The following is a 26,774-nucleotide window of genomic DNA, read 5'->3' as shown; positions in this document are numbered from 1 at the left end:
TACATCTATTTTTATATAAAAGAAATGCATGGCTTTCAAAGAGTATTGAATTAAGATTGTGAGAGAATATATATACTTCCAGTGGATAAATGCTTGTTAACATCGTATTTTAGACCGTGTTTAGTCGTAGATTAGTTGAGTCAAAATTTGCATTATTTCACAGGTCTTTCTATAGATGCAGTTTTTCATGTTCACAATTACCTAATAATATAATTAATTGAGATTTAGATTCGGAATTAGTGCGAACGTTACAAAGGTGGCTGCCAAGTGCCAAGCCTTGCTCGTAGAGGCACGTCACTGCGCATAATTCTCTTGCTCTACAGCTACTCTTTGTTTCGACGCAGTCTAGCTTACTGTCCACACGCGACAGGATTGCTATATGTAGATTGGTTAGAGGGAAAAATAGGCGGAACCCTAACGCCTGAAATCGCCAATCACAATCATGGTACGATTAACTGGAGCCATTTTTAAGCGCTCTTATTGGTTTACCCCACGAGCCAAGATTGAAAGACTCGCCACTCGGTTGGCTTCAGTCCCACTTTTTCTAGCGCTAGTATACTCCTGTTTTGTCGGGAATATGATAGTTTGACAGGCGCAGTCAGGTAAATACATGACGTACTCGTGATATTTTAAAGTCTAATAGGCTAGCTAATTGTAGAAACCTGCTTAATCCAGGGTTAGCTTGTTATGTCATATGAGTTACTGATGTATTGCCAGCTAATGTCTTATGTTAGACATGAATTAGAAATACATCTATTCTTCCGTTCAATGCTAATGTTATATAACCGGGGTTTGTACTGACCTGTAGTTCGGAGTGGTGTGTCCTGCAGTGAACCGGCAGAGTTTTCCTCTCTGACAGGTGCTTCTTCCACACAGAAGAGATGAGTCGCTTTCTGAACGTCCTGCGGAGCTGGCTGGTGATGGTGTCCGTCATCGCGATGGGAAACACCGTGCAGAGTTTCAGAGATCACAGTTTTCTGTCCGAAAAGCTCTACACAGGCATGCCAGAGTTTGGTGAGAAAACTGGATTTTGTTTTCTGACAGAAGTGGAATGTGCAACCTGACAACCTTAAAAGTAACGTGATTATTAGTTTGTGACTCTAGTATTAGTATAAATTAGGCAAACACGACACGCTTCGAATACCAAGCAACACTTTATGTTAAAATGCACGTGATGATCATCAACTAATTGCCTATTAGCCTGCATATCACTGGCGTGCAGAGTCTATATAGAGCACGTATAAATGTTTTATTAATCAGAATCAGAATACACAAGGCCGTTTCTCCCTAATAGGAACCAAACCAATAGTAGTAGTTATTAGCAAGACTTCACTTTAGATTGGAAAATATATACTTAGTTTGAAAGCATTCATTTATAATAATTATTAGCCCTTGTAGCCTTTGTAGTATTGTGTTGCCTTTTATAAGCTGCTGTTAGCTGCTGTTATTCCCATTGATCTGGACTGCAACAATAATTCTAATCCTGTGCAATCACAATATTGAATTTTTTTCTTACTTTGTATTAAAAACTTGAATAAACATAGTAATTTAGGGCATTGAAATGTTGTTGTTTTTTATAATCTTCACCATAGTAAGTAGTATTGCAGAAAACTTCTGTATTGCGGCACACTTCATGAAAAATGCACTTACAGGTGGCATAACAAACCAGACAACGCTCTACGTTCACTGGACGCTTTATTAGGTATACCTCTTCAACTGCTATCTCACCACTCAAACATGTGGCAGCAACTCAGTACAATATGTGGACCCTTGAAGCAGCAAAAGACTGCAGTAGATGCGACTACTGTCAGCTAAGAACAGGAAACTGAGGTTACAAGGGATCAGCTAAAATGGACAACTGAAGACCAGAAAAATGTTTGGTGGTCTCATTTTCTACTTTGACATTCAAATGATAGGGTCAGAATTTGTTGTAAAACAACATCAAAGTATAAATCCATCCAAAATCCAATTTTTCAGGCTTGTGGCGATGGTGTAATGATGTGGGGTATTTTGGGGGGGACACTCTGAGCACCTTAGCACTAACTGAGTGCTAAATTCCACGACCTGACTGAGTATTGTTGTGGCCATGGTTACATAAGTGTACCCATCTACTGGATATGTTCGGATCATCTCAAACATGTCAGTGAGTTCACTGAGCTCAAATGGCCTCTGTAGTCACCAGAAGTCAATCCAATAAAACACGTTTGGGATGCTGTGAAAGAATTAAGGCAGTTCTGAAAACATAACAAGGTCCAACCTGGTACAAGCATGGTGTAACTAATAAAGTGTCTGGTTAGTGTATAGGATCTTAGAATTAGATAATAAATCAATGTCCTCAGCTAAACCTGCTCAAAAGGTTAAAAAAAAAAAAAGAAATGCTCCAAGAAACCCTCCTGAATTGTTCTCAACTAACTTATAATGGATACTCTCTATCATGATATATTGTATCTGTATTTATTTAATTTCTCAGTAAATGGTCTCCAAGCTCGAACCTTTGGTATTTGGACGCTGCTGTCATCGATCATTCGCTGTGCCTGCGCCATTGATATCCAGAATAGAACGTAAGGCATCGTGTTGTTTCCTGCACCATAAAAACTCATTTCTGGTGGATGTCTTTGGGTTATTCACTGTGTCACCCTGGATCTCGCAGGCTGTATCACATCACCTTATGGACGTTTGTCCTGGCATTGGGCCACTTCCTATCTGAGGCCTTTATCTACAAAACTGCGCCGCTGACTATCGGAGTCATGGCTCCTCTCATTGTGGCAAGTGAGTAAGGAATAATAGTGATAATAACCTCTGTTGGACTCCCCATCAGGACATCTTAAGTTAAATCACAACACACTGGAATACACAGTTAAAAGTACATCACTGTGTTTTTGCAGGTTTTTCCATCATAGGAATGCTCATTGGATTCCAGTGTTTTCCAGAAACACAGGAGGAAGTTGGAGTGCGACAGAAAAAGCATAACTGAGTCCCAGCAATCTGGAGTTTCCTGTTGTTGAACTGAATCCACCTCCACCAGCCTTCTGTGAACTGGTCCTCGTGTGCTGCTTCTTGCCTTGAAGAACAGGATATACTGATGTAAATTCACTTTCTACTGTGACATTATTTACATTTACACAGATCAGCCGTGACATTAAAAATCCTCACAGGTCAAATAAATACCATTATCTTGTGAAACTACAATATTCTGCTGGGAAACGTCGGGACCTGGGATTCCTGGTCCACGACTGCAGTTGATGATGTGCTCAAACACAGGAAGACGCTAGTAGTCCCTAATCCAAATGAGCCTTTGTAGGATGTCAGCAAGGCTGATCTTTGGGGACAACCACTGCTGTCATGCTCCCAATCAGAACATCCTCAAAGACCCTGCCTTCATGAGGAATCAGAGCTGTTTTAGCGGCACAAGAGGAACACAGCAGATTAGGCTGGTGGTTTTAATGTTGTGATCGATTGGTGTATATCTTACAATACAGTGGTCAATGTGTGCTGCTTTAGAATTTGTAACAATTTCATATTTAAAAGAGCAATATCTGGAGTTTTGTGTTGTCTTAACAGCACAGATGGTGTATTCTTTCTCAGTCTCGGTTTTGCTATGGTGCTGCTGACGGACTGCAGAAACAGAACCACAGTACACATTTTCTCGTCACCATGATTGTTTTATTGCACCAGAGCAGAGAAAGTACAGTTTTCTAGTCTTTCAATCAAAGAAAGCCCAGATGTACCAAAGATCTCGGAAGGCTACGCAGTAGAAAACCACGCGCCTCATTAGAAAAATCATACAGCAGAGGTTGGTTTGATGTTTGTTGTGTGCTGTGAAAGATTTGTACACCCTGGAAATTTATGCACAAATGACTTTGTATAAAACTTAATTTTTAAAAAATATCTTGATTTTTTATGTTTTTTATTGCTGTAATAATTGTGGCAATTGTATTTTGTAGTCTTGTAATCCTTTGTTTGAAGTGTCCTTCAAGGTGTAATTGTGTTTTTGCACGATTTGTGCTAAAGACTGAAATCCCCATTTTGTTCTGTTCTCATATTTGGGTTAAAGAAAGCATAAATCTCCTGATTTAAACGTGGCCACATTGTGGTGAAATACAAAAATACACAGACACATTTAGCTAGGGCTTATTTATCTATAAATATATAGATTTGTTCTTAATTTAGTTTCTGTCTTTGGTACAGTGTTCAAAATTCCATAGTGTGTATTGCAGTTTCATTTTTTCCTTATTGACTGGATCAACTACACATCATACCAAAATAGCAAAAACTCTAAGGGTGTGGAAACTTCACAGCACTTAAAAGTGCCTAAGACTAAGATTAACTAGAACCTCTCACAGACACATAAAAGTCCTAATTAAATATCAACATTTTGAGACAACTTCCTAAAAATACCTGAAGTAAAGATTTGTACAAATACTGGTTACACAGCATAAAATACACACAGGCAACAAAACGAAGGAAAACACTAAACCACTTGAGCCCTTGACCCTGGGCTCTAACAGGTGGAGGGCATTTGATTGGCACTGTTTAGGTCCACTCAGGATCGGTGTACAACTGTGCAAAGTGGTGCCACATCTGTTGGACACTTGGGACACTTAATGACTATAAAAAATAAGATCTGTTAAGCCTGTAAAGTCACCAGAATTGAACCACATTGACCATAAAGAGGAGATTTTGGCCATCTTATGTTTGCTTGCCACTTCAATTATTCACACAAAATTAGGTAATATTTTCCACAAGAACTGTGCTGCATTACTCCGACTCTGGCATGTATTGGCCGAACACCCAAGACATATTTCTGATGGATTTCCCTTCGATTTGTCGCCTGTTTGTATAATTCTACAGTACCAAAAGTAAAAAGTACACATAAAAAGTGTGCAAAATGACAAGGGCAGTAGATCTAATTAGTCGCAATCTCCCATTGTGTTGTTCATATTTTCCGCTGTGCTGACATCCTTTACGTTCCAGACATTCTTGCCTCTTGTGTCTTTTTAAAGAGGTCAATCACAGTAAAATGGGACCAATATTGACCCCCCCCCCCCCCCCCCCCCCCCCCTCAAAGTAAACTCAGATGCATTGCATCAGCAGTATTCACAAGTAATACTGTCATCCTGAACAGCAGACAACAGATACGAAAGCCTCAATTAGGCAAAAGGTGACTTGGCTGCCTGACAGGTAAACACATTGTAGTCCTTAATCTGCATTGAATACACATATTCTAAACACAGAACACTAACATGGGACACCTTCATCAATGTAAAGAGAGAGTTAAATTACACACAATATTGGTCATATATTAGAAAACTTTCAATATTGCCAGTCAAATGCATAAAACACTACATTAACACCGGTCAGAAGAAAACTAGGAAAGGTATTCAGTTAGATTGAAGGTTGGAGTCACTAAAGTGGCAGATACATTGCACCTAACAAGACATGTAAAATGCCATCATCCCATGATGTAAAAACCTTGAAAGTGCATTCCCCCATGGTGGTTTGGGGTGTAATACCAATGTGGATTTCTGCATCACAGAGTCCAAACAGAACTCCGTAAAGCAACACTGTTCTCTGTGATTCAGCCTCCATGTTCTTACAGTTCACAGCTTTCAGCTCCTCAGTCGTTTGTTCATGATTGTGCGTCTCGATGTGTCAGTTTTTGTTGTTTTTTAATTTGTCTTATTTGTTTTTAATCTGTACACGGTGATATTCTGATATCTTGGACAGAGAAATATCTGTCTTCCTCACAACCTCTCCTCTTTCAAGATTCCAGGTGGAGAGATTTCTCTTTCCAGATCAGCAGTAATTGTCTGCAAAGGACAGACGTGATGCAGTAAAATGAGTGAAGTGGCAGCAGAGTTCAACATCAATATTATATCAGCAACAAACATCTCTTCACATTCAGTACACCTCATCACGTGTCTTTTCACAATGAACTTCAGATGAGTTGCAATCACCGGATAAACGTTTAATTCCACAATGACACTGAGTCTGTTTGTGCGATTTAAAGGGCTGATTGTGCAGTCGAGTACAATGCGCTGCAGTTTAACCGGTAACACCTTCAAGTAAATGCAAACATGATCGTGTACACAATCGTTAAAACCCTTTTTTCACCCTACCTTGGCAGGTGTGTGTTTTGGTGTTTGTGAGCTTGTGGGTTAATGTCAAGACTGCCGTTGCCAGGGGCTGCCGCACGACGTGGCCCCGTAGTCCTGCACCGATGACAGGGAGCCTGCAGGCTGGAATGATAGCTTTGGGGTCACACCTCTGAGGGGCCCTAAGGGGTCCCCCTTATCTTCCACCTTCTCTTTCATAACACACCACCAGTGCATCCAGAGACACCTGCACACCCAGCTATACCACAGCCTTTGATCAGGAAACTGCATGTATCGTTAGTTCTGCTTTATTTATTATTTAGATACATCTCTTGTTCTTTTTTCTTTTCTTTTTTAAATCTACTGCACTACTATCACTTTGACGTCCACTGGTGTGCAGGATTACTGGTGTTTAAGCTGCGTTTGTAGTGTTAAAACTGGAATATCAGAAGGACAAAAAGGCCAAAGAAAGAAAGCAAGAGGTCCCGAGCCTGACGTAAAGCAAGGCGACAGGTGAGCATGAACATCTCCGAAGTTACAAAAGTCACCACATATTTAGTTTTAATACTTGGTTTTAATATAAGTTTTTTTTAGCTGAAAATATTTATTGGACAGCTCTCAACTGCACCCGTTGTAAGCATTAAACCAAAGCAACGCTTTTCAAAGCAAAGAATAAGCAAACGTGTTTTTAACGAGAGCGAGCCAGAGAGCTGTTAGACGAAGCATAGCTGAGAGAAAAGGACATTTTTAGCAGTTTGCGGAGAAAGCTGCAACCAGGGCAGCGGGACGACCGCCTGCATTCGCTTTGCATCCAAGCCTGCCGCAGCAGACTGCAATGTAAGTGACTGCAGAGAAGCCGCCAGCAGAAAACCACTCAGAGCGCATTCAATCCAGAGCCAGGGTGGGCTCTAACACACATCCCACCTCTGACTTCATGTAACACACACAGTCGTACTTACACTCACTGTCTGCACCTCAACCTGTTGGTTGGCCTTTTGCCGCCGGAGGTCGGATTTGATAAATCCTGCAATAATAATAATAATATTATGAAACACATAAAATTACTGATGATTGATTTTGTGCAAAATAAAGTTAAAATTTAAATAGAACAGCATACGGGTGTGGAAGTTTTAAAATTGTTACTCCCATGTTATCTTCTTGTATTTTATATAACATGTTTTCTTCAAAACTAATTTTCTGGGTCAGCATGCAGAATATCCTTTGGTGCTCAGAGATTATTGAATCAAAGATATCCCCCTTCCTGTGACAACTCAGGGAGGATGGAGGAAGGATATCGAAGGATATGCACAGTTTCAGTGGGTAAAGCTAAAAGCACTACTGGTATAACAGTCTCCACACTTATTCTCAGCTTGTGGACAAACCTTTAACTTCTTTGCGTTGTTTCAAAATCTTTGTGCTTTGCCTCTGTGCAGACAGACAGTGCACAAGTAAGATATTGCAAAAAGTATACTGTTACTTACACATGCTTATCAGCTTCTGTAATTCAATTTGAAGAGTAGATGGACAATACAGAAGACCTTAACAAGCATGGTTGTGGTAAAAAGAAGGTACTCCTGCCATTAAGGTTTTACATGTCAGAACATAACAAAAAGGTCTTAAGGAAAAAAGACCTACTATTCAAATAAGTTCAGTGCATTTAGAGGCGTTTCCAACAAGACAAAACCTCCTGCTGCAGATGCCTCTAAACATGTGGTTTCTGCTCTTACCTCTGTATGATGTCAGTGACAGTGTATATCCTTACCTTTGTCACTTTAGGCATGCAGAGCACACAACCAGAAAAAAGCTGACTTAAAAGGAAGGGTCAAATTGTTTCAGACTCGGAGTAGGCCGCACCAAGGCTTACAATGAGGCATATGAGTTATTTTTAGCTGTGAATCATGCAAAGCTACTCTAGTAGAGATCAACGATAAAAATGTAGCACTAAAAATATGTATTTTTGGTCCTCTTTAACTACAACTTTAATATAGTGTCAAAAGTAATTTAGCCACTAGGAGGCAGCATACGCCTATGAAAGAGACGAGTCTTTGCAAGTCCAAGTATTACACAAAATGGTTTCACATAAGTTGGTCTGAGTATCACACACAGACATGGGAAAGAAAACAGCCCATATCTACAGAGATGAGGTTAACATCTCACCTGTCACCACTGTTCCTATTAGCAGAAAGATGCACAAGAATATGTTTCCGGCTAAAGTTCCCCAGTGATCCATGATCTTTCCCTGAGCTATGGTGAAAATGATTCCAAAGATCTGAAATGAGAGTGAGAAGCTCTTTAAAGGCCCAAACAACATGACATGTTATGATATGTTATTTGTTTGTTCTCTGCAGTCATACGTGCTGAACGTTACCGACCTGAGCTGAACAGTTAAGCAGTCCGGACGAGGTCCCCTCCGATTCTGGGTAGGTGAGCTCTACGGCATACTCGAAACCCAGAGGCAGGTATCCTGTCATAAAGAAACTGGAGAAAGACAGAGTGTCTGATCTGTTCAGCGTAGAATTTTGTGACTCAAGTATTTTTAACTATCCAAAAACCAGCAGAAAAAATGCTCCACAAATGTAAAAGTAGGACAAGTATATTGAGGTTTAATACGTCCTCTCTGGGTGAAAAGCAGACAAAGGAATTGCTATGGAAACCAGATATGGGCATAATCAGCTTACCATAAATAGCAATTATTGACAAAGCCTGTGGACTGTGGAACACTAAGTTTTGCTCAAAAAGCAGCATTCCTGCTACAAAGAAACTGAACAACACAGAGCTTCATCAGTTTCGAGCGGGACTCTAAATGTGACCAGTATGATTCAACATTACCCCGAGATTAAAACTAGTGTCAATGCTATGCCAACCCGCATGGGCCAATAAAGCTTCTGTTTAGCTAAGCAGTTTTCTAAACACTTCCAATAAATGGATTTCCAGCTCCACAGAAACCCTTTAGCTTCAGAAACAGCTGGCAGCCCCTCAGCATTTCTCACTTTGCTGACGCTTGCCGAAATGTTTTCTTTAAATAAATAAAAGTATGAGAAACATCTTTCTTTTCCTCCATCACATTTACATGAGAGAATTTTAGAGATCATTCACAGCTCTGTTACCTGTTGGCTGCTAGAGCCTACTGTGATGTTTATGGCCATGGTGGTCCATATTCTTTAATGGTTACCTACCCTAAAACTCCAGCTGTAACGAACACCACCCACAGGTGACCCAAGTTGAGGGTGAAGGTGTAGGCCAGCATCCCAATTAGAGAAAGGATATACACAGCCAAGGTGGTCTGTCTGTGGAGACAGGAGCATAACATCAACAATAAAGTTTAAGACATTAAGCCATGTATCATAGCACATGTTATGACGGGCACAATAAGGACTAACGCAAGCGATAATGTTCAACCCCCCCCCCCCCCCCCCCCCCAAAAAAAAAACCAAACAAACAATGAATACCATTATTTTGTGTCATCAACAACTTGTCACAACAACGCCAATCTGCAAAAACAAATTCACTCTGTTGAAGCTGCTTCTTGTACAACCACGCGTAAAACAAGCAGCAAAACATTTTTGTTAATATTGCACAGTCCTCCGGCTCACTCTGGATCCACACTCTAAATCTGGGCTTAACTGCTCTGACAGATAACCATCCTAATGGCATGTGAGGAATCTGTGGATCTTCCTATAATCATAAACATTTTTATGCCACATTAATGAAGGCAGTTTATCAACACTAAATCACTAACTTGCAGAATAAAGCAAGTGGTCATTTTGTAGAAAGAAGTAATGTATGATTACTGTTTTTCCATCAAATGCAGTGGCAAAAGGCTTGAGAAGCTACTTTGAAGTACCAGCAAAGTACAGCCTGCCAGTTCAGATAAGCAGAGAGCAACACCACACAGAAAACTCGGCTATGTTGTATCCTAATACGCGCCTCTTTTAATCAAATGGTCTAATTCACTTGGACATCTCTCTGTGAATGGATGAGTGACTTAAAGGACATTCATGTCGATGTTTTAAAGTACAGCTAACATTGCAGAGAAGAAGTGAGAATGCTGATCCTGAGGACTGAAAATGACATTTCCTTTCAGAAGAGCATCTTTTTACATGTGCACATGAAGCTCCATCAGAATCTGACTGTAGGAAACAATGACATTCGTTTATTTGAATGACATGGTTTACCACTCCTTTCAGCTAATGGCAGGAATCTTAAACTACATGTTTAAGATACAAAGTTAAAATAAATAACATGAAATCATGTATTCATCTTACCTTGTATCAATGGTTTAAGCTGTTGATGGTGCAATGGTGTGAAGTTCATTTTATACTCAGCCTTTTATGATCACAGTGTAGCCATCTTCTGATGGACATGGTGTATATTTAGGATTTGACTCAAATGTAGGTTCTTGTTAGAAAACACAGCTCTGTTTGATTTTAGTCCACATCATTGAAAAATGGTAAATGGACTGGTTCTTATATAGCGCTTTTCTACTCTTCTGAGCACTCAAAGCGCTTTACACAACTTGTGCATTCACCCATTCACACCCATTCGCACAAGCACATTTCTCCAGGTGCTTTTCTAGATAACATTCACACACATTCATACTCCGATGGATGCATCGGAGAGCAATTTGGGGTTAGTATCTTGCCCAAGGATATTTGGCATGCAGACTAGGGGAAGCCAGGAATCGAACCACCAACCTTCTGATCAGTAGATGACCTGCTCTACCACCTGAGCTACAGCCACACCCCAAAACTGGGTTTAAAAGAAATACATTACTTGTAGGTTTTGGTCTTGTCCAGCCATATGCCACATATGAGAGAGCCCGCCATGCCAGCAATGACAATGGTCAGACCGATTCTCCCAGCATTCACCTCTTCACCCTGAAAGAGAAAATGTTGGCATTTGCACCTGTGAACTCACAATATGCAGTCATTTCCTAGAAGCACTGAGCCGTAACAATCATACTCCTGTTATCTGTGTCAGGACCATATCTTTGGATGCTTTATAGCTCAGTGTTAAATGCGGTCAAACAGCGTCTACCTGCTGGGCCTATTCAATCTGAGCATAAGCCACAAGGAAGACTAGAGAAGGTAAGGCAGAAAATATAAAGTTGACAAACATGAAAAAAAAAAAAGGCTATAATAGGGACTTACAGGATAGTGTTCAATGATCATCCGGTTCAACAGTGTGGAAATAGCATAGAAGCAGCCAACGTTCAAGCCTGTAGACCACAAACAGAAAACAGTTTATTCTGAGACAATCTGCACAGAAAGGTGGTCTCATCTGGGGACCAGATGGGTCCTGGTGCTTCTACCTAAAAACTCTTGAGAGCCTCACACAATATAACAGACATTATAATCAGATTATTTGGGCATTTTTAGGGTGTATACTCCCCCTACTCAAAAACTTTCTCCTTTTTTGAAAGCTTTAAACTGAAAGATGAACATTTGTGTTTCCCAGCAGCTTATCATGTTAGCATTCCAATTGACTACATGTGAATCAATAAATGTGTGTGGGGGGGTATCAGTAAAACAACTGCACAGGATTCTTCTTATAATAACTGAAGGTAGACAATTGCCAAAAACTAAAGATGGAGGAAAGGAAATGGATTTTAAAAGGATTAGAAAGAAAGCAAGAAGTCTATAGTCTGAGAAACAGCTGCTAACACACTCAAACAGCCCTTTAACATGAACAACTTTGGTCTGTCTTTCCTATGCTGTCACTAATTAGTGACCTTTGAGCTAAAAAATGCTGTCACAAAAAACAATCAGGTCAGTGCTACACAAACTCTATTAGTTTTAATGACTCGCTCATATATGTCCTCAGAGGCCGATAAGGACTGTGAACGAGGGTTACATGGACCATAATGCACAGTATCCTTAACTCTTGTCAGGGTAAAAGTTTAGTCCTAGAAATGGTGGGGCTGACTGCTACAGTTTGCATGTTTAGTACGGGTAAGAGGGAGGAACCCACCATAGCTGACCACCAGGAGCATGAAGGGCTTGTTGCGCAGCAGACTCAAGATAGAGGCTGTGTAGGAGTACTCATCAGGCTGCATGTTCCTGGCCTGTGCCTGTGCCTGGCTGGGTGGGATCTCAGGTTTCTCCTGAAACACTGAAAAGCAAACACAAACAAACGCACCATTTCTGGAGGTTACTTTGGTTTTTAAGATATAAGATTTAGTAGGACAGCACCGGAAAAACACCGGACAGGGGCAAAGAGCAAAGTTTAGTGTGATGCTGAGGTAAGAGCAAAAGTGGACTCCAAACATGAGTAAACATGCTTATAAAGATAAGATATCAGTCTCCAAAGCAGGTTTTAACACACGTACAGCAGCCCTGAACATCTTTAGACATTGTCCAGCAGAGTTACATGTGAGAATTTGGAATAATCTTTAACCTGCCAGCTCTCCAGTACAAAGTCCATGTGATGCTCGACTGAGCCTTTTTAAGAAAATGCAGGTAAGTGTCTAACACAGTGGGTGACATCTGACCTGCCCCCTGGACATCAAGTCAGCCACCAAATTTAACCAAATTTAGGTGGCTATTGTTATTACTTTTCTCCTCCTAGCATAAGTCGTAGATTAACAGGTTTTATTGAATAACAGGTTGACATTTTCAGTATTTCTTCTATTTATTGATTCCGTAACACTTTCTGTATTGTTATTGCATTTAATCTTTCACTATTGAGTTTAGTGAGTTACCAAATATGATGCATATTCCTGACAGCATAAATATACATTATGTGTAGTTAGAATTGGCAGTGTGTGCTTCACATGTGATTATATTTTTTTTTAAATAAGTAAAACCTGCTTGATGGGACAAGCAGATATATCTGCGCAGAATGTAAAGTGAAACACAGATGTTCTCTGCACGTGACACGACAATCAGCAAAAGCTGGAATTACAAACCTTTGACCTCAAAGGTCACAGTCACAGGTGATTGTGTCCCAAGGATTTGCTTTGAGTTATTTAGTCAGCATATCCAAGTAATCAAGGGACTGGTTCTCCACCATTGTTTCTCTGACTTTCTCTGACTTTTAGGGGGGGGTGATTTTATAAAACTCTGCTATGACTCCCTGAGCCCCTGCCTGTATTTCACGTCGTGTCAAAACTCATCTCATCAAAATGTGGACAATTACAGCAATTACCGCAGCTGCTCATCTGGTGGAGTTGAAGGGATGTTGAGTTTTTTGCTAGAAAGCACACCTCGGGCAGGCTCAGACTCCTAGCGGAGCTGGCTGAGGAGCAGACATCTCTATGTAAAGCTCTGCCATACACAAGTCTGGATGTTCATATCGAGAACTTTGCAGCAAAGATGATTTCAAAGACTCTTTTGTGTTCTCATTTAAAACAGCAATGTAATTCTTCTAGTGGACAAAGGAGTCAAGGTGAGGTAACACTGGAAACTACAAATTGTCAAGATGATGCTTTGCTTCATATATTTTCACACCAATAGCTGTGGGCGCTGAGTGACACTTAAGGTGACTTGCAGTGGGCGATTGCTGCATGAGTGAGTAAAGAGCTCTGCCAAGGACTCTAACCTATTAGCTCTTTTACGCAAACGTGAGGCTCAATCAAGACTTGAATCCATGCGTCTCCAAGGCCAGAAAGGGCGGTACAAGATCACATCAATGCTGGCTGGAAGCTGCAAACAGTGGCGTCAGTGTCTACAGGAGACCAATGCATAAAATTCACTGATGCTTCTGTGACGCGGCACACAGATTTTCTGTTCTTTTCCTGATTTTCTTCCCCTGAAAATTCTCCAGGTTCTTCTACACAATTTTAGGTTTCAAACAGAAATGGTCAAAATGGTTCTACAACGGCTCCAGCCATAACTGACATGTATAAACACTCATCTTCCCTTTAAACACTTACCGATGACCACGAGGACAAAGATGGCGGTGGCCATGCCTGCGCTAATGTAGAACATGATACTGATATGATGTGCCAGCTCGTCCATGTCATCCACGTTAGGCACGAGGATGGGTGGAACCAGGAACCCAATGGCAATACCCAACTGTAAGCAAGAGACACATAATTAAGAAAATGACCCTATGGACTGAGGTGATGCCTGCGCACAGACACATATGTCCAAATTAAAAAAAGCTATAACGCAAAACACGTCACTGAAGACATAAAGAAGGGTAAAGTTTGCACTTTGATATGATGCCCTGTAAAAAGCAAGAAACACCCCAAAAACATAAACAAAAAATGAAAAAAGTAATTGATGCAGAAAATGTCAATGCCTGTTTGGCATATGACTGCTGCAATCAGTGTGAGTGATGGTACACCTCTTATTATAAAACATCAAATATATGCTTATGTGCCATATGTAGCAAATTAAACCCGCCTGTAGTCTTTTGTTTAACAGAGACAGGTAACACCGTAAGTCACCATTCTTTTGTAAACTGCCTGACATGAAGATTACATGTCACTAAATGTAACTTTTAAAACCCCAGCCAACCTCAGTGAAAAGCAACACTTCTAGTGGATCTTGGGTAAATGGGAAGGGAGTGGGGGGTAAACGTTCCAAATTTGAATACCACAGCAGCAGTGCCAACATCCTCGGCTTCCTACTGTCACAAGAACATTCCAGAAGGGACACCGGTCCCTCCACTCTAGGGGAAAGGTGAGAGAAGGAAAGGTGACGAGACACATTCCCGATTGTGAGGAACAAACCTGTGAAGTGTTTGACGAGTGGAAACACAGAAATATGTATGATCCCTTCAGTCGTCCAAAAATGTTACACCCACTGTTACACTTGTTGCCTTCTACAGCCTTCAGACAGATTAGAACCTTCGCTATAATGCTTACCTTGTTGCCAGTGTACTAGAAAAAGCTCTAGAAAACATTCACAACAGACAGTCACACATTTGAACCAAACTAAAGACTTTTTATAACCTCGTCAAAACTATGCAAAACAGGCTCATTGTTCATTAGCTCCAAATTACAGTGACCTCGCTTGAAGTTTGATGTCTGTTTGATCTTCAAAGCGTCACCGCTTTTCTGGAACCCTTACCTAATTTTTTGCTAATGTGAACTGTTTCTAAATGTCCAAGGTATTACATAAAACGACTTCAGCCTGAAAACTTGGAAGCATCCAGTGTTAGGGACCGCAGCCAAAGCAATTAAGCCATGGTGAGCAAGTAAACATCGACAGCAGTGTGTCCTTTTCATCTTCATCGGCAGGGAGCGGGTTTAAAGCACAAAACAAGAACATTCATGACAAGCGCCGGTGTTTGGTCTAATGATGGAGGGAGAGGACACGGTTCAGCTTTGGTGGTTAAAGGGCACCACAGCGTGCTCAGAGCGGTCAATAAGATGAGAAAAGTGTTAGAGACATTGGAGAGATCACAAAACACTGATACGTAGCCAAGTACACCACATTTGCTCTGTTTATTCACTCTTTACTTTAGATATGACTTAAAATTGCATAAAACTATCACTCTCTATGTTTTGTGGGTAAATTTAAGGTAAATTAGACTTCATTTGATGCATGTTGACATTTCCCGTGACATTTTTTGGAATTTTCAGATGATTTTGTCTGTCTAATGCCGTTCTCAGGATTTTTAAAAGGAAAGCAAAAGCAGTGAAACACACCCGCCCCAGCATGACCTTGCCATGCACACAGCATTCTTAGTGCAATCTCACTGTATAGTTAATTTACCCAAGGTGAGGAAACTTGCACAGAAGCAGGCAGCTCAAGCGGTGGAAGTCACCCGCCATCCCCAGCAATTTCCCCCTGGCTAGAAAGAACAAACCAAACACACATACAGACACAGAGGAAGTCCCTTTGACCACCACAATACCGGTATCCCTGTTTTTTACTGGAAAGATCTATACTCTGTTCACTTCTCTCCCTCTACCCTCCTCACAGTTTGGAAGTCTCTGTCAGACAATGGTTCCCTATCACATATTTTCTTCTAGTTTCTATCGGCAGATTTAAAAATGAAGAATTTATGAATTCATATTTTGATACCAGTAATCCAAGTAATGTTTAAACAGTAAAAATACTCAGTGAGGAGAGAAAGCTTAATGTAAACTATGCCCTTCTACTTCCCATATACTGCTTGCCTGGTATGTGAAGTACTTTAATAGAACTAAAATGGTTCAGCATCCAGCATGCTAACATGTACTGCATGCTGGATTCATCGGGTTTTTTTTAAGAACCTTTACTCTGAAGGGATTTCTAGCCATTAGTTTTCACCAGTGGCAAAGAAGGCTTTGTTAAACCTGCGGACTCTGGAAGAAGGTTGGAAAGAAGAATCCACAGGAGGAGAGACACTCAATCACAAATGAAGATAGCTTGACCTAACAGAAATATGCTATTTTTTTTTTTAATATACTGCACAAAGAGTTAAAGATGACAGAGCTCTCATTCACTCTCGCCCACTTTAAAGGAGAAAATTTAATAACACCATACACACATTTTTTTTTAACCCAGCAGGTAAACAAAGACACACCTGGTTTCCCAGAACCCCAATGGAACAGGCGGTGGACACTTCCTGCTGCCCGAACCACAGAGATGCAAGTCTGGAAGGGATGCCCAGGATATAAACCGTGGCCACTGAGCACACAAACTGTCCAAAGAAGGTCAAAGCAAACATGCTGGGGTCCGCCGAGCCCATCTTGATCCAGGCCCCGATGCAGTTGTAGGCGGACCCCACCACCACAACATCTCTGATGCCCCGATTGTCGAGGAGCCACATGACGGGTAGGATGAGAGGGATGTAGGTGAGAAAGTAGATCATGGAGAGCCAGTCAATGGCCAGGGTGCTGATGCTGTAGAAGCGCATGAAGATGTTGCTGATGATGCTGTACTGCAGCCACATGAAGGCATTGCTCATGGAGTAGGCGCTGAAGATGAAGAGCATCACCCACCGCCGTTTGTACAGCCTGGTCTCCATGAGCGGAAAGAGCCGTGCGGTGTCGATGGCTGATGGCTCCAAGGTGTCATCACCATCTCCCAGAGGCAGGCAGTGCGCGTATTCTCGCAAGCTGTTTCTCTCTTTCCCTGTTGGGGTGCAATCATTGACCCTGGCCTTGTCGAGGCTGTCCGCCCACTCATGAGAAAGTTCATCCTGAGAATTCATGTTGCTCCCAGTGAAACTCTTCCCTCTTCCTTCAGGCTTCTGTGGCTCTCAACAGCTGAAGGGAAGAGCAAACAATTCTTCTTGTGTGTGCACTCTCTTAACACCATGGCAGCTTACCTGACTAGGCCCTCCCACCCAGCAGGAACTTCCTAAATGGTGATCATAACCAAGCTCGCCCGCTGATCCTAAACTGGAGATTACTTCCTATTACTGCTGGCTGATTTACCAGAGGTGAATCTGGGGTGCAGTTTAAATATAATGAGCAGTATATGAGTAGGCTCTGATTTCAGTCAACAATTACATACCCAGCTGCAAATGTCGGGGTTCGGCCTTCTTCTCTGGTGGTTTTAACATCAAGGATGCTTTTTACTTTTCATTTAAAACCCCTACTTCCATGTGAGATCGCATAAAAGCATAGCATGTAAATGTAAGGACGAACTACAAGAGCAACTTGGTTTTATTGCTAAGTATAGGCACATGACACTCACACATACATAAATGTGTCAGACGAGTTAACGTTCATTGAGAGGAATACTGAATGTGCACAGCTGCCATGCTGTGACACAGAGGGGAAGTGTCCCTGAGCACTAAAACATGAAGTGACGGTAATACATTGCTTGTTGACCAGTTATTAAGGTTGAGTGTTTCTGGTTCCTAAATTGGATTTACCAATGTGCAATCACTTTGTATTATGTCATCTGTCTCTGGCATTACAATACTGGCAGACCTGAGGATGGTCAGTTTACACAGTGCAGTCAGGAGGGATTAGCAGAGTGGCACATTTATGTTGTGTTAAGTCACATGCCAGTACACTGCTGGTATGAGATTCAGCTTTAATTTGAAGATGTTTATATCCACATTTCTTTGAGCATGGGCTACTATTATTTTTTCTGTTTCTTTATTACACAGAAAATTTGAAAAAATAAAAAATTGTTTCAATTAAAGAGCTTGTGCATACTGGTGGATTAACCATTACAGAAAGATAGCAGAGCAAGCAAGCTTCCAAACTGTAACCTGTATAGAGATAAAATTAAACGCTTACATTTAGATTTGATATTCTGAGGGCTTTTCAGCTGTATATTATTATTAAAGCAACAGCTATTAATTAATTATTAGTTACTCAGTTATTTTAGTTTGCACATGAACTGAAAGCATGGGTGCATGAGCCATAGACTTAACGAGTATGTTATGATAAAAGATGTTGAAGATAAGATAAGCTAAGCTAAGCTAAGCTAAGCTAAGATTAGATAAGATAAGATAAGATAAGATAAGGAGACCTTTGTTTATCCCAGGGGAAAGTCTTTTGTGTTGGCTTCTTAGATAAGATGGAAATTTGGTGAAGTGTATCTTAAATGTGTAGTTAGCCGAGATGGTAAGTCAAATTTTCAGGTATCTGTACTTTAGTTGAGTATGTATTTTTGTGACAACTTTTTACTTTTATTCCCTACATTTTTAGACAAGTATCTGTACTTTCTGCTCCTTACATTTACAAAACAGGCTCGTTACTTTTGGTTTAACGCTTCTGAGGGAAGATATTATTGCACTGCAATGTACGTCTTCAAATATCAACTAATTTGAGGATAAATGGAGGAAACAGTTACACACAATAGAAATTACTGTGAACCATGATCATTTTTGCCTTAGACTTGAGACTCTTAGGGAACCCCCACCTACTGAATGCCACTTTAATGTAAAGCCAAGTGTCTCATACTTCATAGAGTTTTTTTCTGACTGTACTCACGTGGATGCACGACAAGGTGACACTAATGACCTTCCAATGTGTGCAATGAGTCCTTGAATCTATATAAGCGCTATATAAAAACTACTGCTCGTTGTCTTTGTCAACAATAGAGCACAAAAACGACAGATCAAAGCCAGCGATCATATTGTTTTTAAGTTCTTCGATCATGTCATAAGGTGGTGTTACTGACAAAATCCTTTACCCTGCATTCAGACACAAGGACAGTAGTTCAGTCAGCCGTGATTAATTCTGATCATATTAGTCTTATTTTCAACATAAGGCATAATATACTGTTTGCTAAGCAAATCAAACACTAATACTTGCATTAATCAAAGTAATCAAATATTAAAATGTACTATATTATTAAAAAGTGTTGCTGAACGGAATGTAATTCGTAACAACAAAGTAATAACAATACAGTAGTGAAATCCTCATACTGATGGATGCTCTGTGTTAATGAGTAATATAGTCCAACATCCACCTGGCTTTTTTTACAGTGCGTCCTTAAACACGCTGGAAATTTCCAGGCTCTGTCTACACCACCTCTGTGTGAAATCCACGGAAGGATGGAAGGGAAGAAAAGAACAGTCAAAAACTCATTCATGATATTGAAACTACAACCACAAACGCGCGCCACCGTGGCTGCCGACAAGCGTCTTTTGGGAAAACACTGTCATGTGAAATTGTAAACTGACAATGTCTGAATGAAAGACGAAACAGTAGTTGCGGAAATACCAGGTTTGCTTTGTTGACAGTGCTATCGTTTTATTTTCATACAATCAGAGCAATAAAACGGTAAAACACCACTGATAAGCCGATTGTAAAATAATTTCAGTGATATCCTGCTCCATAACGGAAATATATACATATATATTGGCATTTATGGATCACGATAAGACTTTATACTTCCTGGAACAATATGATGCGTTATCAGCTGTGTAAAAATAGATATACGAAAACGTTTAGTTAATTTAATGTAAGTTTTGCACATTAAAGTGTAAACAAATCACTCAAAAAACAAAACTGGGAGATTACGCTACCTGGGAAAGACTGCATGGAAGTAAATACACTGACCCAGCAAAAGATGGCGACAGCGGTCACGTCATTTCCCATTTGGATGCCTCGTTCAAAACCAGCCCGGTCTCTCGGCAAAAAACATGAAATATTTGGCGTTTGTGTTCGTGGGTAGGGAGCTTCAGGTGTTTTTCGTTACAAGCAGCACAACTTTGTGACTTACGTATTTCGACAGGAAGTATACATTTGTCCAGGCAAGCGGGGCAACCAAGAAAACAGCGAAGGGTTGGATTTCAGCGCAGCGGTGATATTTTTCTAAACCTGACACATTTTTTTTAATTGGCTAAATCTAACAAAGTAGTTTTTACGTTAGGTAAATGTTTTATTACAACTTTCCTGATGTAGCTTTGATGTCTACAACACTGGGAGTCATCTCATTTCAACAATATCTGTTTTTTTTTTATTGTAATCCCTTTACTGACTTTTACTTGCATATGCTTTCCATACAGAAATTACTACAAAAAACAAAACAGAAAAACCAACACTGAAACTAATGCAAACTAATATTAATCATAAAAAAACAAACCTATACTGAAATGAGGAAGTCCACTCTGGAAACTAACAGAAACTAAACTGAAACAAAAGTCTAAGTGAAATAAAAATAAAAACTAATGTCCCGCTCCAGTTCACATACAGAGCTATTAGATCAACTGAAGACACCATTGTCTGAGGTTCAGAGGCTGTCGGATTGGTGTGCAGACAACAACCTGGACCTCAATACCACCAAGACAAAAGAGCTGGTAGTCGACTTCAGAAGGAGGAAGTCTGAGCTGCAGCCTGTCAGCATCAACAGGGAGTGTGTGGAAAGGGTGTCCAGTTTTAAGTTCCTGGCTGTGCACATAGACACAGACCTCCAATGGAGCTCAAACACCTTGGCGGTTTTAAAGAAGGCCCAACAGTGTCTCCATATTCTGAGAACCGTCAGAAAAATGGACCTGAAGAAGGAGATGCTAATCATCTTCTACCGTTGCTCAATTGAAAGTGTGCTGACATACTGCATCTGTGTATGGTTCTTCAGCTGCACCATGGCACACAAAAAGGCACTTCAGAGGGTCATTAATATGGCCCAAAAATCACTGGACATCCTCATCCTTATGTGAAGGACCTGTACAGCATTCGCTGTGTCAAGAGGGCACGCAGCATCCACAGGGTGTTTAAGCTGCTGCCGTCGGGCAGGAGATTCGGGCTGCTGAGGTCGTGGACAAACAGACTCAAGGACAGCTTTTACAACAGGGCAATAGCCCTAATCAGTGCTAACAGTTGACCTGATTGGCTACCTCCCTGGACTTTTTTGGGGGGAAATAACATAATAATAATAATAATAATAATAATAACAATGTGCAATAAAAACATAGACTCATTCTTTTTATTCATACAGTCATTCTTTTTATTTATTAAGTTAAGTTAAGTTACTGTGTTGTCTTGTTTTTGTTGTGTTGTGTTGTTGTGTTGTGCGTAATGCCGAGTGGGACAGTTTCCAATTTTGTTGTACTATTGTACTAGACTGAGGAATGACAATAAAGAGTTATCTCTTATCTCATTACCTCTAATTGGAAACCTGACTTTACAGTTGCCCCACCTGTCAAATCTCACGCTCGGGGGAATTTTTTAAAAAATATATTTATATCCTCCTAAGACTCAGCAATTCATCCTTGTCCTCTGAGGCGACCATAATCTCTACGTTAAGTACAATTTATGCAATCTATATGAATCCTACTGTCAAGAGCACAAGCAAGGCTTTCTAATGACGCAACATTTAAGGGAGCACTCCTAACAGACAACATGTACTTTTCCAAATGTTGCATTTGAACAAACCACAAAATTACTGGAATAATATCTTTTGGACAGACAAGCCAAAATTGGAGCTATTTGACTGTGATGCGCAGTGTAAACCAAACATAACATATCAGCACAAACACCTTATAGCAACTATCAAGTTCAGTGGTGGCAGGTTGTTGATTCAGGCTTGTTTTGCTGGCACAGGACTTTGCACTTGCAGTCAGTGAGTCAACTATGAACCACTCTCTATGCTAAAGTATGCAAACGTGAGACCATTTGTCTGACTGAAAGCTTGGCCAAAATTGAGTTATGAAACAAGACAATCATCCCAAAATAAGCACACCAGGAAATTCACAACAAAATAGCAGAAAATTTTAAGAATCAAGGTGTTGCAATGACCCGGTTAAAGTCCAGACCTCAGTCTGATCGTGGGACCTTGCAGAAATGAATGTCCTCAAACCCAAATGAACTGAAGCAATGCTGTAAAAAAGAGTGGAAATTCCTTCAGAGTGATACGAGAGTGATAAAATTCCACAGCAAGTGATTACATCAACCTATTACTGCTAAAGGTGATAAAGATTAAATAGTTTATAGAACTATAAACTATTTAATCATCGAGTGTACTCCGATTTTGACAAGGCTGTATTGAGTGCAGTGAAAAGTTTACTATTTAAGTTTAGAATTCTTTTTTTATATTATACTCTTCAGAAGGCGACTTGAGGCGACTTTTGTTGTGATTTGGCGCTATATAAATAAAATTGAATTGAATTGAATAGAACTGATAATTTTTCTTCACAAATCCCTCAAACTACACTGTAAAAATGTACTTAAACATTGGTGGGTCTGTGTTACTGTCACGCATGAAAACACTAACACTATCCTGTATATCAGTAAGTAAACTAGTTCTCTGTAGCTTGCAAGGATTCTGGGTACAGGACTTGTATTAAGTGACTTGTAAGGATGTGAAGTGATCATCAGCTTGTGCAAAGTAAACAAGAATAAAATTCAGTGGAGATGTAACCACAGAGCAGGCAGATCATCTTAAAAGGACCAGTTAAACATCTTGTGTGCGTAGTGTCATTTCACATGTTTGCAAACACATGTAGGGGAGACTGGCTGTTTGCTTTAGCATCTGTAACTCAATTAATTTTTGCACTACAGTTTTCAGACTTTTACATAAAATACTGACATTTGTTTTCTGCTCCCTTTGGGGTCTATTTTCAGAAAACACAAAATATCCTTTCACTGCTACACAGATGACTGCCAAATTTATTTGCCTTTAGCACCAAATGGCCCAGGCTCCATCCAATTTTTTTGAACTACCTTGAAGCTACCTTGACTACCAAGTCAAAGCTTGGATGGCTCTGAACTTTTTGAGTTTCAATGAGAGTAAAACGGAGGTGATTGTATTTAGACCTAATAATATTTCACGCAACCCGCTTGGGAATTGTGGTTGGCTAGGGTATTATATCAAATAGCATGTGACAAATTTGGGAGTCATTATGGACTGAGATTTTAAATTGGACAAACATATTAGTTCTGTGTTGCAAAAAAGCTTTTTCCAGTTGAGGCAAATAGCAAAGCTGAAGCCAGTTTTGTCAAGACGTGACATGGAGAAGGTAATACATGCCTTTATTTCAACTCGGCTTGACTACTGTAATGCACTTTATGTTGGAGTCAGCCAACGATCTGTTGCACATCTTCAGCTCGTTGACTGGTACCCACAGGCACCTATCCTGTCCTCTCTTCATTGACTTCCTGTTTATGACAGAATTAATTTCAAAGCGCTGATTTATAAATGCCTTAATGGTCTTGCTCCCCCATTCCTTTCCAAGTTACTTCAGCCTTAGATTCCTTCGTGGACCCTTAGATCAGCTGACCAGCTGCTCAACCAGGAGAACGAGCCTTTTCAATTATGGCCCCCAAACTTTGGAATACGCTGCCTTTAAATATTAGACAGGGATCTTCATTTTGAAAACTCACCTTTTTTCAATAGCGTTCAGACTGGTGTGAGTTGATATGTTTATCATGTGTATTATTATGTTTTTATGTGAGTGGCAGTGGTTTTATCTTGTGTTTTATCCTTTTGTTTCTGTACAGCACTTTGGGCAAACTTTCTGTTTTTAAATGTGCTACATAAATACACTGAATTTGGATTTGGGATTTGGATAATAAACAAAGTTTAGTGCTGGTCAAAACAATTACTTTTGTACTCCCCCCCAATAAAATCTACTCGCAGTTGTTTCCCGCCATGTCAATCATCATATGAAATCAGGAATGGAAGTGGGTAGACACTGAAGTGACCATATGAGTCCTATCTCATCTCTGATTGGTGGGATTGGCGGCGCTACAACTCTCTTAATTTTACAAATATACCCAGTCTCCCCTATTTGGTTTACCAATTAAGGACAACAGCCCAAATAGAAATAACCACTGCAATGGCAATTCATTGATATTGAATGCAGCTTAAATATAACTGGTGTAGTGGGTGTATCCATCACTCACACTGTTTTCGAACAATCAAAAACAAATTCCTTCAGTTTTTACAGATCAGATTTAGTCAGGGCCTCTTTGCCTGGTGGACAAAGAAGTGTACCAGGTGGCACAGAGGGACCCCCCAAAACCCACAGTTCACTGCTTGCAGAAAGTGAAGAAAACACACCTGATATTTATCACAGCGCAAATTAATGCCCCCCCCCCCCAAAAAAAACAACAACAACAACAACCCAACAACAAAAAAACAAAAACAAAAAAACAACAGGAACCAAGCACCAGGAAAAACATAGCCAAAGAAGCAGAATGTCATTATTGGCACATTTCTATCATTATTTACAAGCTTTATCAAAACGTCTAGTTTTATACAGCCTAATATTTGCATTTGATTAAATCCATAACTTATTGTTCTATAAAGTTGGAAGGATAAGATTGAGTCAGCTGGGCCCAAATGGAAATATTTAAATTGATTCCACTCTAAGATGTTCATTGAGCCAGTCTACTCCAAGTTACTAATGTCTATAAATGTACCAGATATTAGGCATTATTTTTCATGGGTTTTACGCAACAAACAGAAAATTGAGGTCTGTTTAACCGACTCCCTGCGTTAACTCACCTGGTTGCCAAAAACTCCAATGGAGCAGGCGGTGGAAACCTCATTCGCTCCGAACCACACCGACGCCAGGCGGGAGGGCATCCCGAGGATGAAAACCTGGGCAAAGGAACTCATAAACTGTCCAAGCATGGTGACCCAGAATAGGCTCGGTTTGACACTGGCCACCTTTATCCACGTCCCGGCGCAGTTGAGCGCATTCGCAATCAGCGCTGTGACCCGCAGTCCCTTAATATCCAGGAGCCAGGTGACTGGGAAAATGAAGGGGATGTATGTGAGCATGTAGACCATAGACAGCCAGTCCACGGCGAAGGCTTCCACCTTGTAGAACTTCATAATTATGTTGCTGATGATCGCGTATTGGATCCATTGGTAAGCGTTGATCAGAGAGTAAGAGCTGAAGAGGAACACTATCATCCATCGCCTCGTGTATAGACGCGTAGTGACCCCCAAGTCGTTCTCCCTGTTTATGATCCCGCTGTGTTCAATGGGGTCCGCGGCAGCTGGACCTATTACTCCCATGTGTGGACCATTCTCCGTCGTATCCGGAGCGCACCTGTCCCCCATTATCTGCTCCAGAAATGAACTGAACTGAACTGAAGCACAGCCACCGCGACACTAACCTACTTAAGATGTCCTTTAAAAAAGAAAAAAGAAAAGAAAAAAAAACGAAAATAGTATCACTTTCGTTCCACGTGACACTGCCAAAAACCATTCAGCTGTCGGACCTCCTCTGTGCCTCGAACCCCTTTAGACTGATCAGCCTTTAATTGAGATGTCTAACCGGCTCTTGAGTATATACACTTGAGCTTTCTGAGAAATTCCCTTTGAAGAACGTGTTATCACCGACTTTTACTCCACCCAGCTGTTGAGATAAGAAATGACAGTGGCTGTTCCTCGGGAGCTCTGAGAGAAACCCTCAACATGACAGAGCAGAGATAACCTCTGAAGACGACACAGTGCAGTCTGTCTGAGCTGCTCATGTCAGTACTGTTGCATGTTTCGACTTCATCCCCTGTTGCAACACAGTAAATTATCACTATGCCGCAAAAAAATACCCACTCGGAGCTCAGCTAACTTACAGTAACGTTGCTGTCAGCCTACTTCTCTCCTGAAGCTTTAGTTCCTTTTGCCTCAGCCACTGCGGTTTTAATCTGCGTGTTAAATCCCCTCTGATAACAACAACGGGCGTCTTTGTGCTTACTTGTTCGCGCATGCTGAGAATTTGGTGTTTTTCTTATTTCAATAATTTAAAAAATGATTTACATGTCTAAACCAAACGATGGTCCACATTTAATCTAAAGTAGTACTTTATTATTATTGCACATTAGTTACTACTGGACCTACAGAGAATCCATCACGACTAAAAAGGTGGAGAGGTATGGAGCAGTATATTATAGTTAATACATTTTAAGTAGTTTAAAGATAAATAAGTGTGCATCTTGGCAAAGGCACACTTAATAAAGCAGGAAGGTTAATGAGCTGTGCTGCAGCTCACCACAAGATGTCAGAGTTTACCAGAAACTTTGCTCCTGAAACTTTTTTTTGTGCACAAAATATTATTATAAAACGTCTTCCATTTTGCAAGACTCAAAAAAATATTATTCAATAATTTTAAAAAAAGAAACTAGACATTTATTTCTTAAGGAAATACAAAATGGGATTTTGTGATAGCTTATATGCTTATATAACACCATATACAAAAGAATAAAAACATAAACATAATTGCTAGTAACAATATGGTAACAGAAAATAAAGTACAATGTAAACACTTGTATATATATATATATATGTGCATACATGACGCCTGCGCCAAAAAACAATGGAATAAAGAAAAAATGTTCAGCTGCTGTGCCACCAAATGAAAAATGCTTGAGGTTATTTATGC

The 26,774-nt window shown here is 40.4% G+C and overlaps 3 protein-coding genes across 6 annotated transcripts in view; 1 reads left to right on the top strand and 2 right to left on the bottom strand.

Annotated features, from left to right (window-relative positions):
• The window catches only part of ttll5 (tubulin tyrosine ligase-like family, member 5), a 63,903-nt gene extending 62,999 nt beyond the window's left edge, over window positions 1–904 (bottom strand). The window contains exon 1 of the mRNA XM_085143837.1: window positions 803–904. The gene's annotated coding sequence lies outside the window, so the exon portion shown is untranslated. The remainder of the gene's footprint in view (window positions 1–802) is intronic.
• Window positions 882–4,078, top strand: erg28 (ergosterol biosynthesis 28 homolog). Its single transcript, XM_085143901.1, has 4 exons — window positions 882–1,014; window positions 2,471–2,561; window positions 2,651–2,769; window positions 2,886–4,078. The coding sequence occupies exons 1-4, from the start codon at window positions 882–884 to the stop codon at window positions 2,972–2,974; spliced, it is 432 nt and encodes a 143-aa protein (XP_085000027.1). The 3' UTR covers window positions 2,975–4,078.
• Window positions 3,642–26,543, bottom strand: flvcr2a (FLVCR choline and putative heme transporter 2a). 4 transcript variants are annotated; one of them, XM_085143852.1, is made up of 11 exons: window positions 16,557–24,465; window positions 13,969–14,110; window positions 12,066–12,206; window positions 11,246–11,313; window positions 10,869–10,972; window positions 9,272–9,382; window positions 8,468–8,573; window positions 8,253–8,364; window positions 7,055–7,119; window positions 6,120–6,239; window positions 3,642–5,810 (listed from the first exon to the last, which is right to left on the bottom strand). In XM_085143852.1, exons 1-10 carry the CDS (start codon window positions 17,184–17,186, stop codon window positions 6,165–6,167), a joined length of 1,554 nt encoding a protein of 517 aa, XP_084999978.1. In that variant the 5' UTR covers window positions 17,187–24,465; the 3' UTR covers window positions 3,642–5,810; window positions 6,120–6,164. The 4 variants fall into 4 exon arrangements, with proteins under 4 accessions (XP_084999978.1, XP_084999977.1, XP_084999980.1 ...); XM_085143851.1 differs by having other exon boundaries at window positions 3,642–6,239; window positions 16,557–17,241; window positions 19,968–24,465; XM_085143854.1 differs by lacking the exon at window positions 16,557–24,465 and adding an exon at window positions 24,890–26,543 and having other exon boundaries at window positions 3,642–6,239.
• Window positions 26,544–26,774: the final 231 nt, after the last annotated feature.

Source organism: Neolamprologus multifasciatus, chromosome 19 (genome assembly GCF_963576455.1).
Source record: "Neolamprologus multifasciatus chromosome 19, fNeoMul1.2, whole genome shotgun sequence".
Taxonomy (NCBI): Eukaryota; Metazoa; Chordata; class Actinopteri; order Cichliformes; family Cichlidae; genus Neolamprologus; species Neolamprologus multifasciatus.
Note: the sequence above shows the minus strand (reverse complement) of the source record. Positions and strands in the feature narration are given on the sequence as shown.

Bases quoted from the DNA above. Each gene is read 5' to 3' on its own strand.
- flvcr2a (XM_085143852.1), bottom strand. From the start codon at position 17,186: ATGAATTCTCAGGATGAACTTTCTCATGAGTGGGCGGACAGCCTCGAC. The intron at 8,574-9,271 runs GTAGGTAACCAT...GTCTTTCTCCAG, and splicing joins GTTACAGCTGGAGTTTTAGG to TTTCTTTATGACAGGATACC. The intron at 8,365-8,467 runs GTCGGTAACGTT...CTCTCATTTCAG, and splicing joins TGCTTAACTGTTCAGCTCAG to ATCTTTGGAATCATTTTCAC.
- erg28 (XM_085143901.1), top strand. From the start codon at position 882: ATGAGTCGCTTTCTGAACGTCCTGCGGAGCTGGCTGGTGATGGTGTCC. The intron at 1,015-2,470 runs GTGAGAAAACTG...TTAATTTCTCAG, and splicing joins CACAGGCATGCCAGAGTTTG to TAAATGGTCTCCAAGCTCGA. The intron at 2,770-2,885 runs GTGAGTAAGGAA...GTGTTTTTGCAG, and splicing joins GGCTCCTCTCATTGTGGCAA to GTTTTTCCATCATAGGAATG.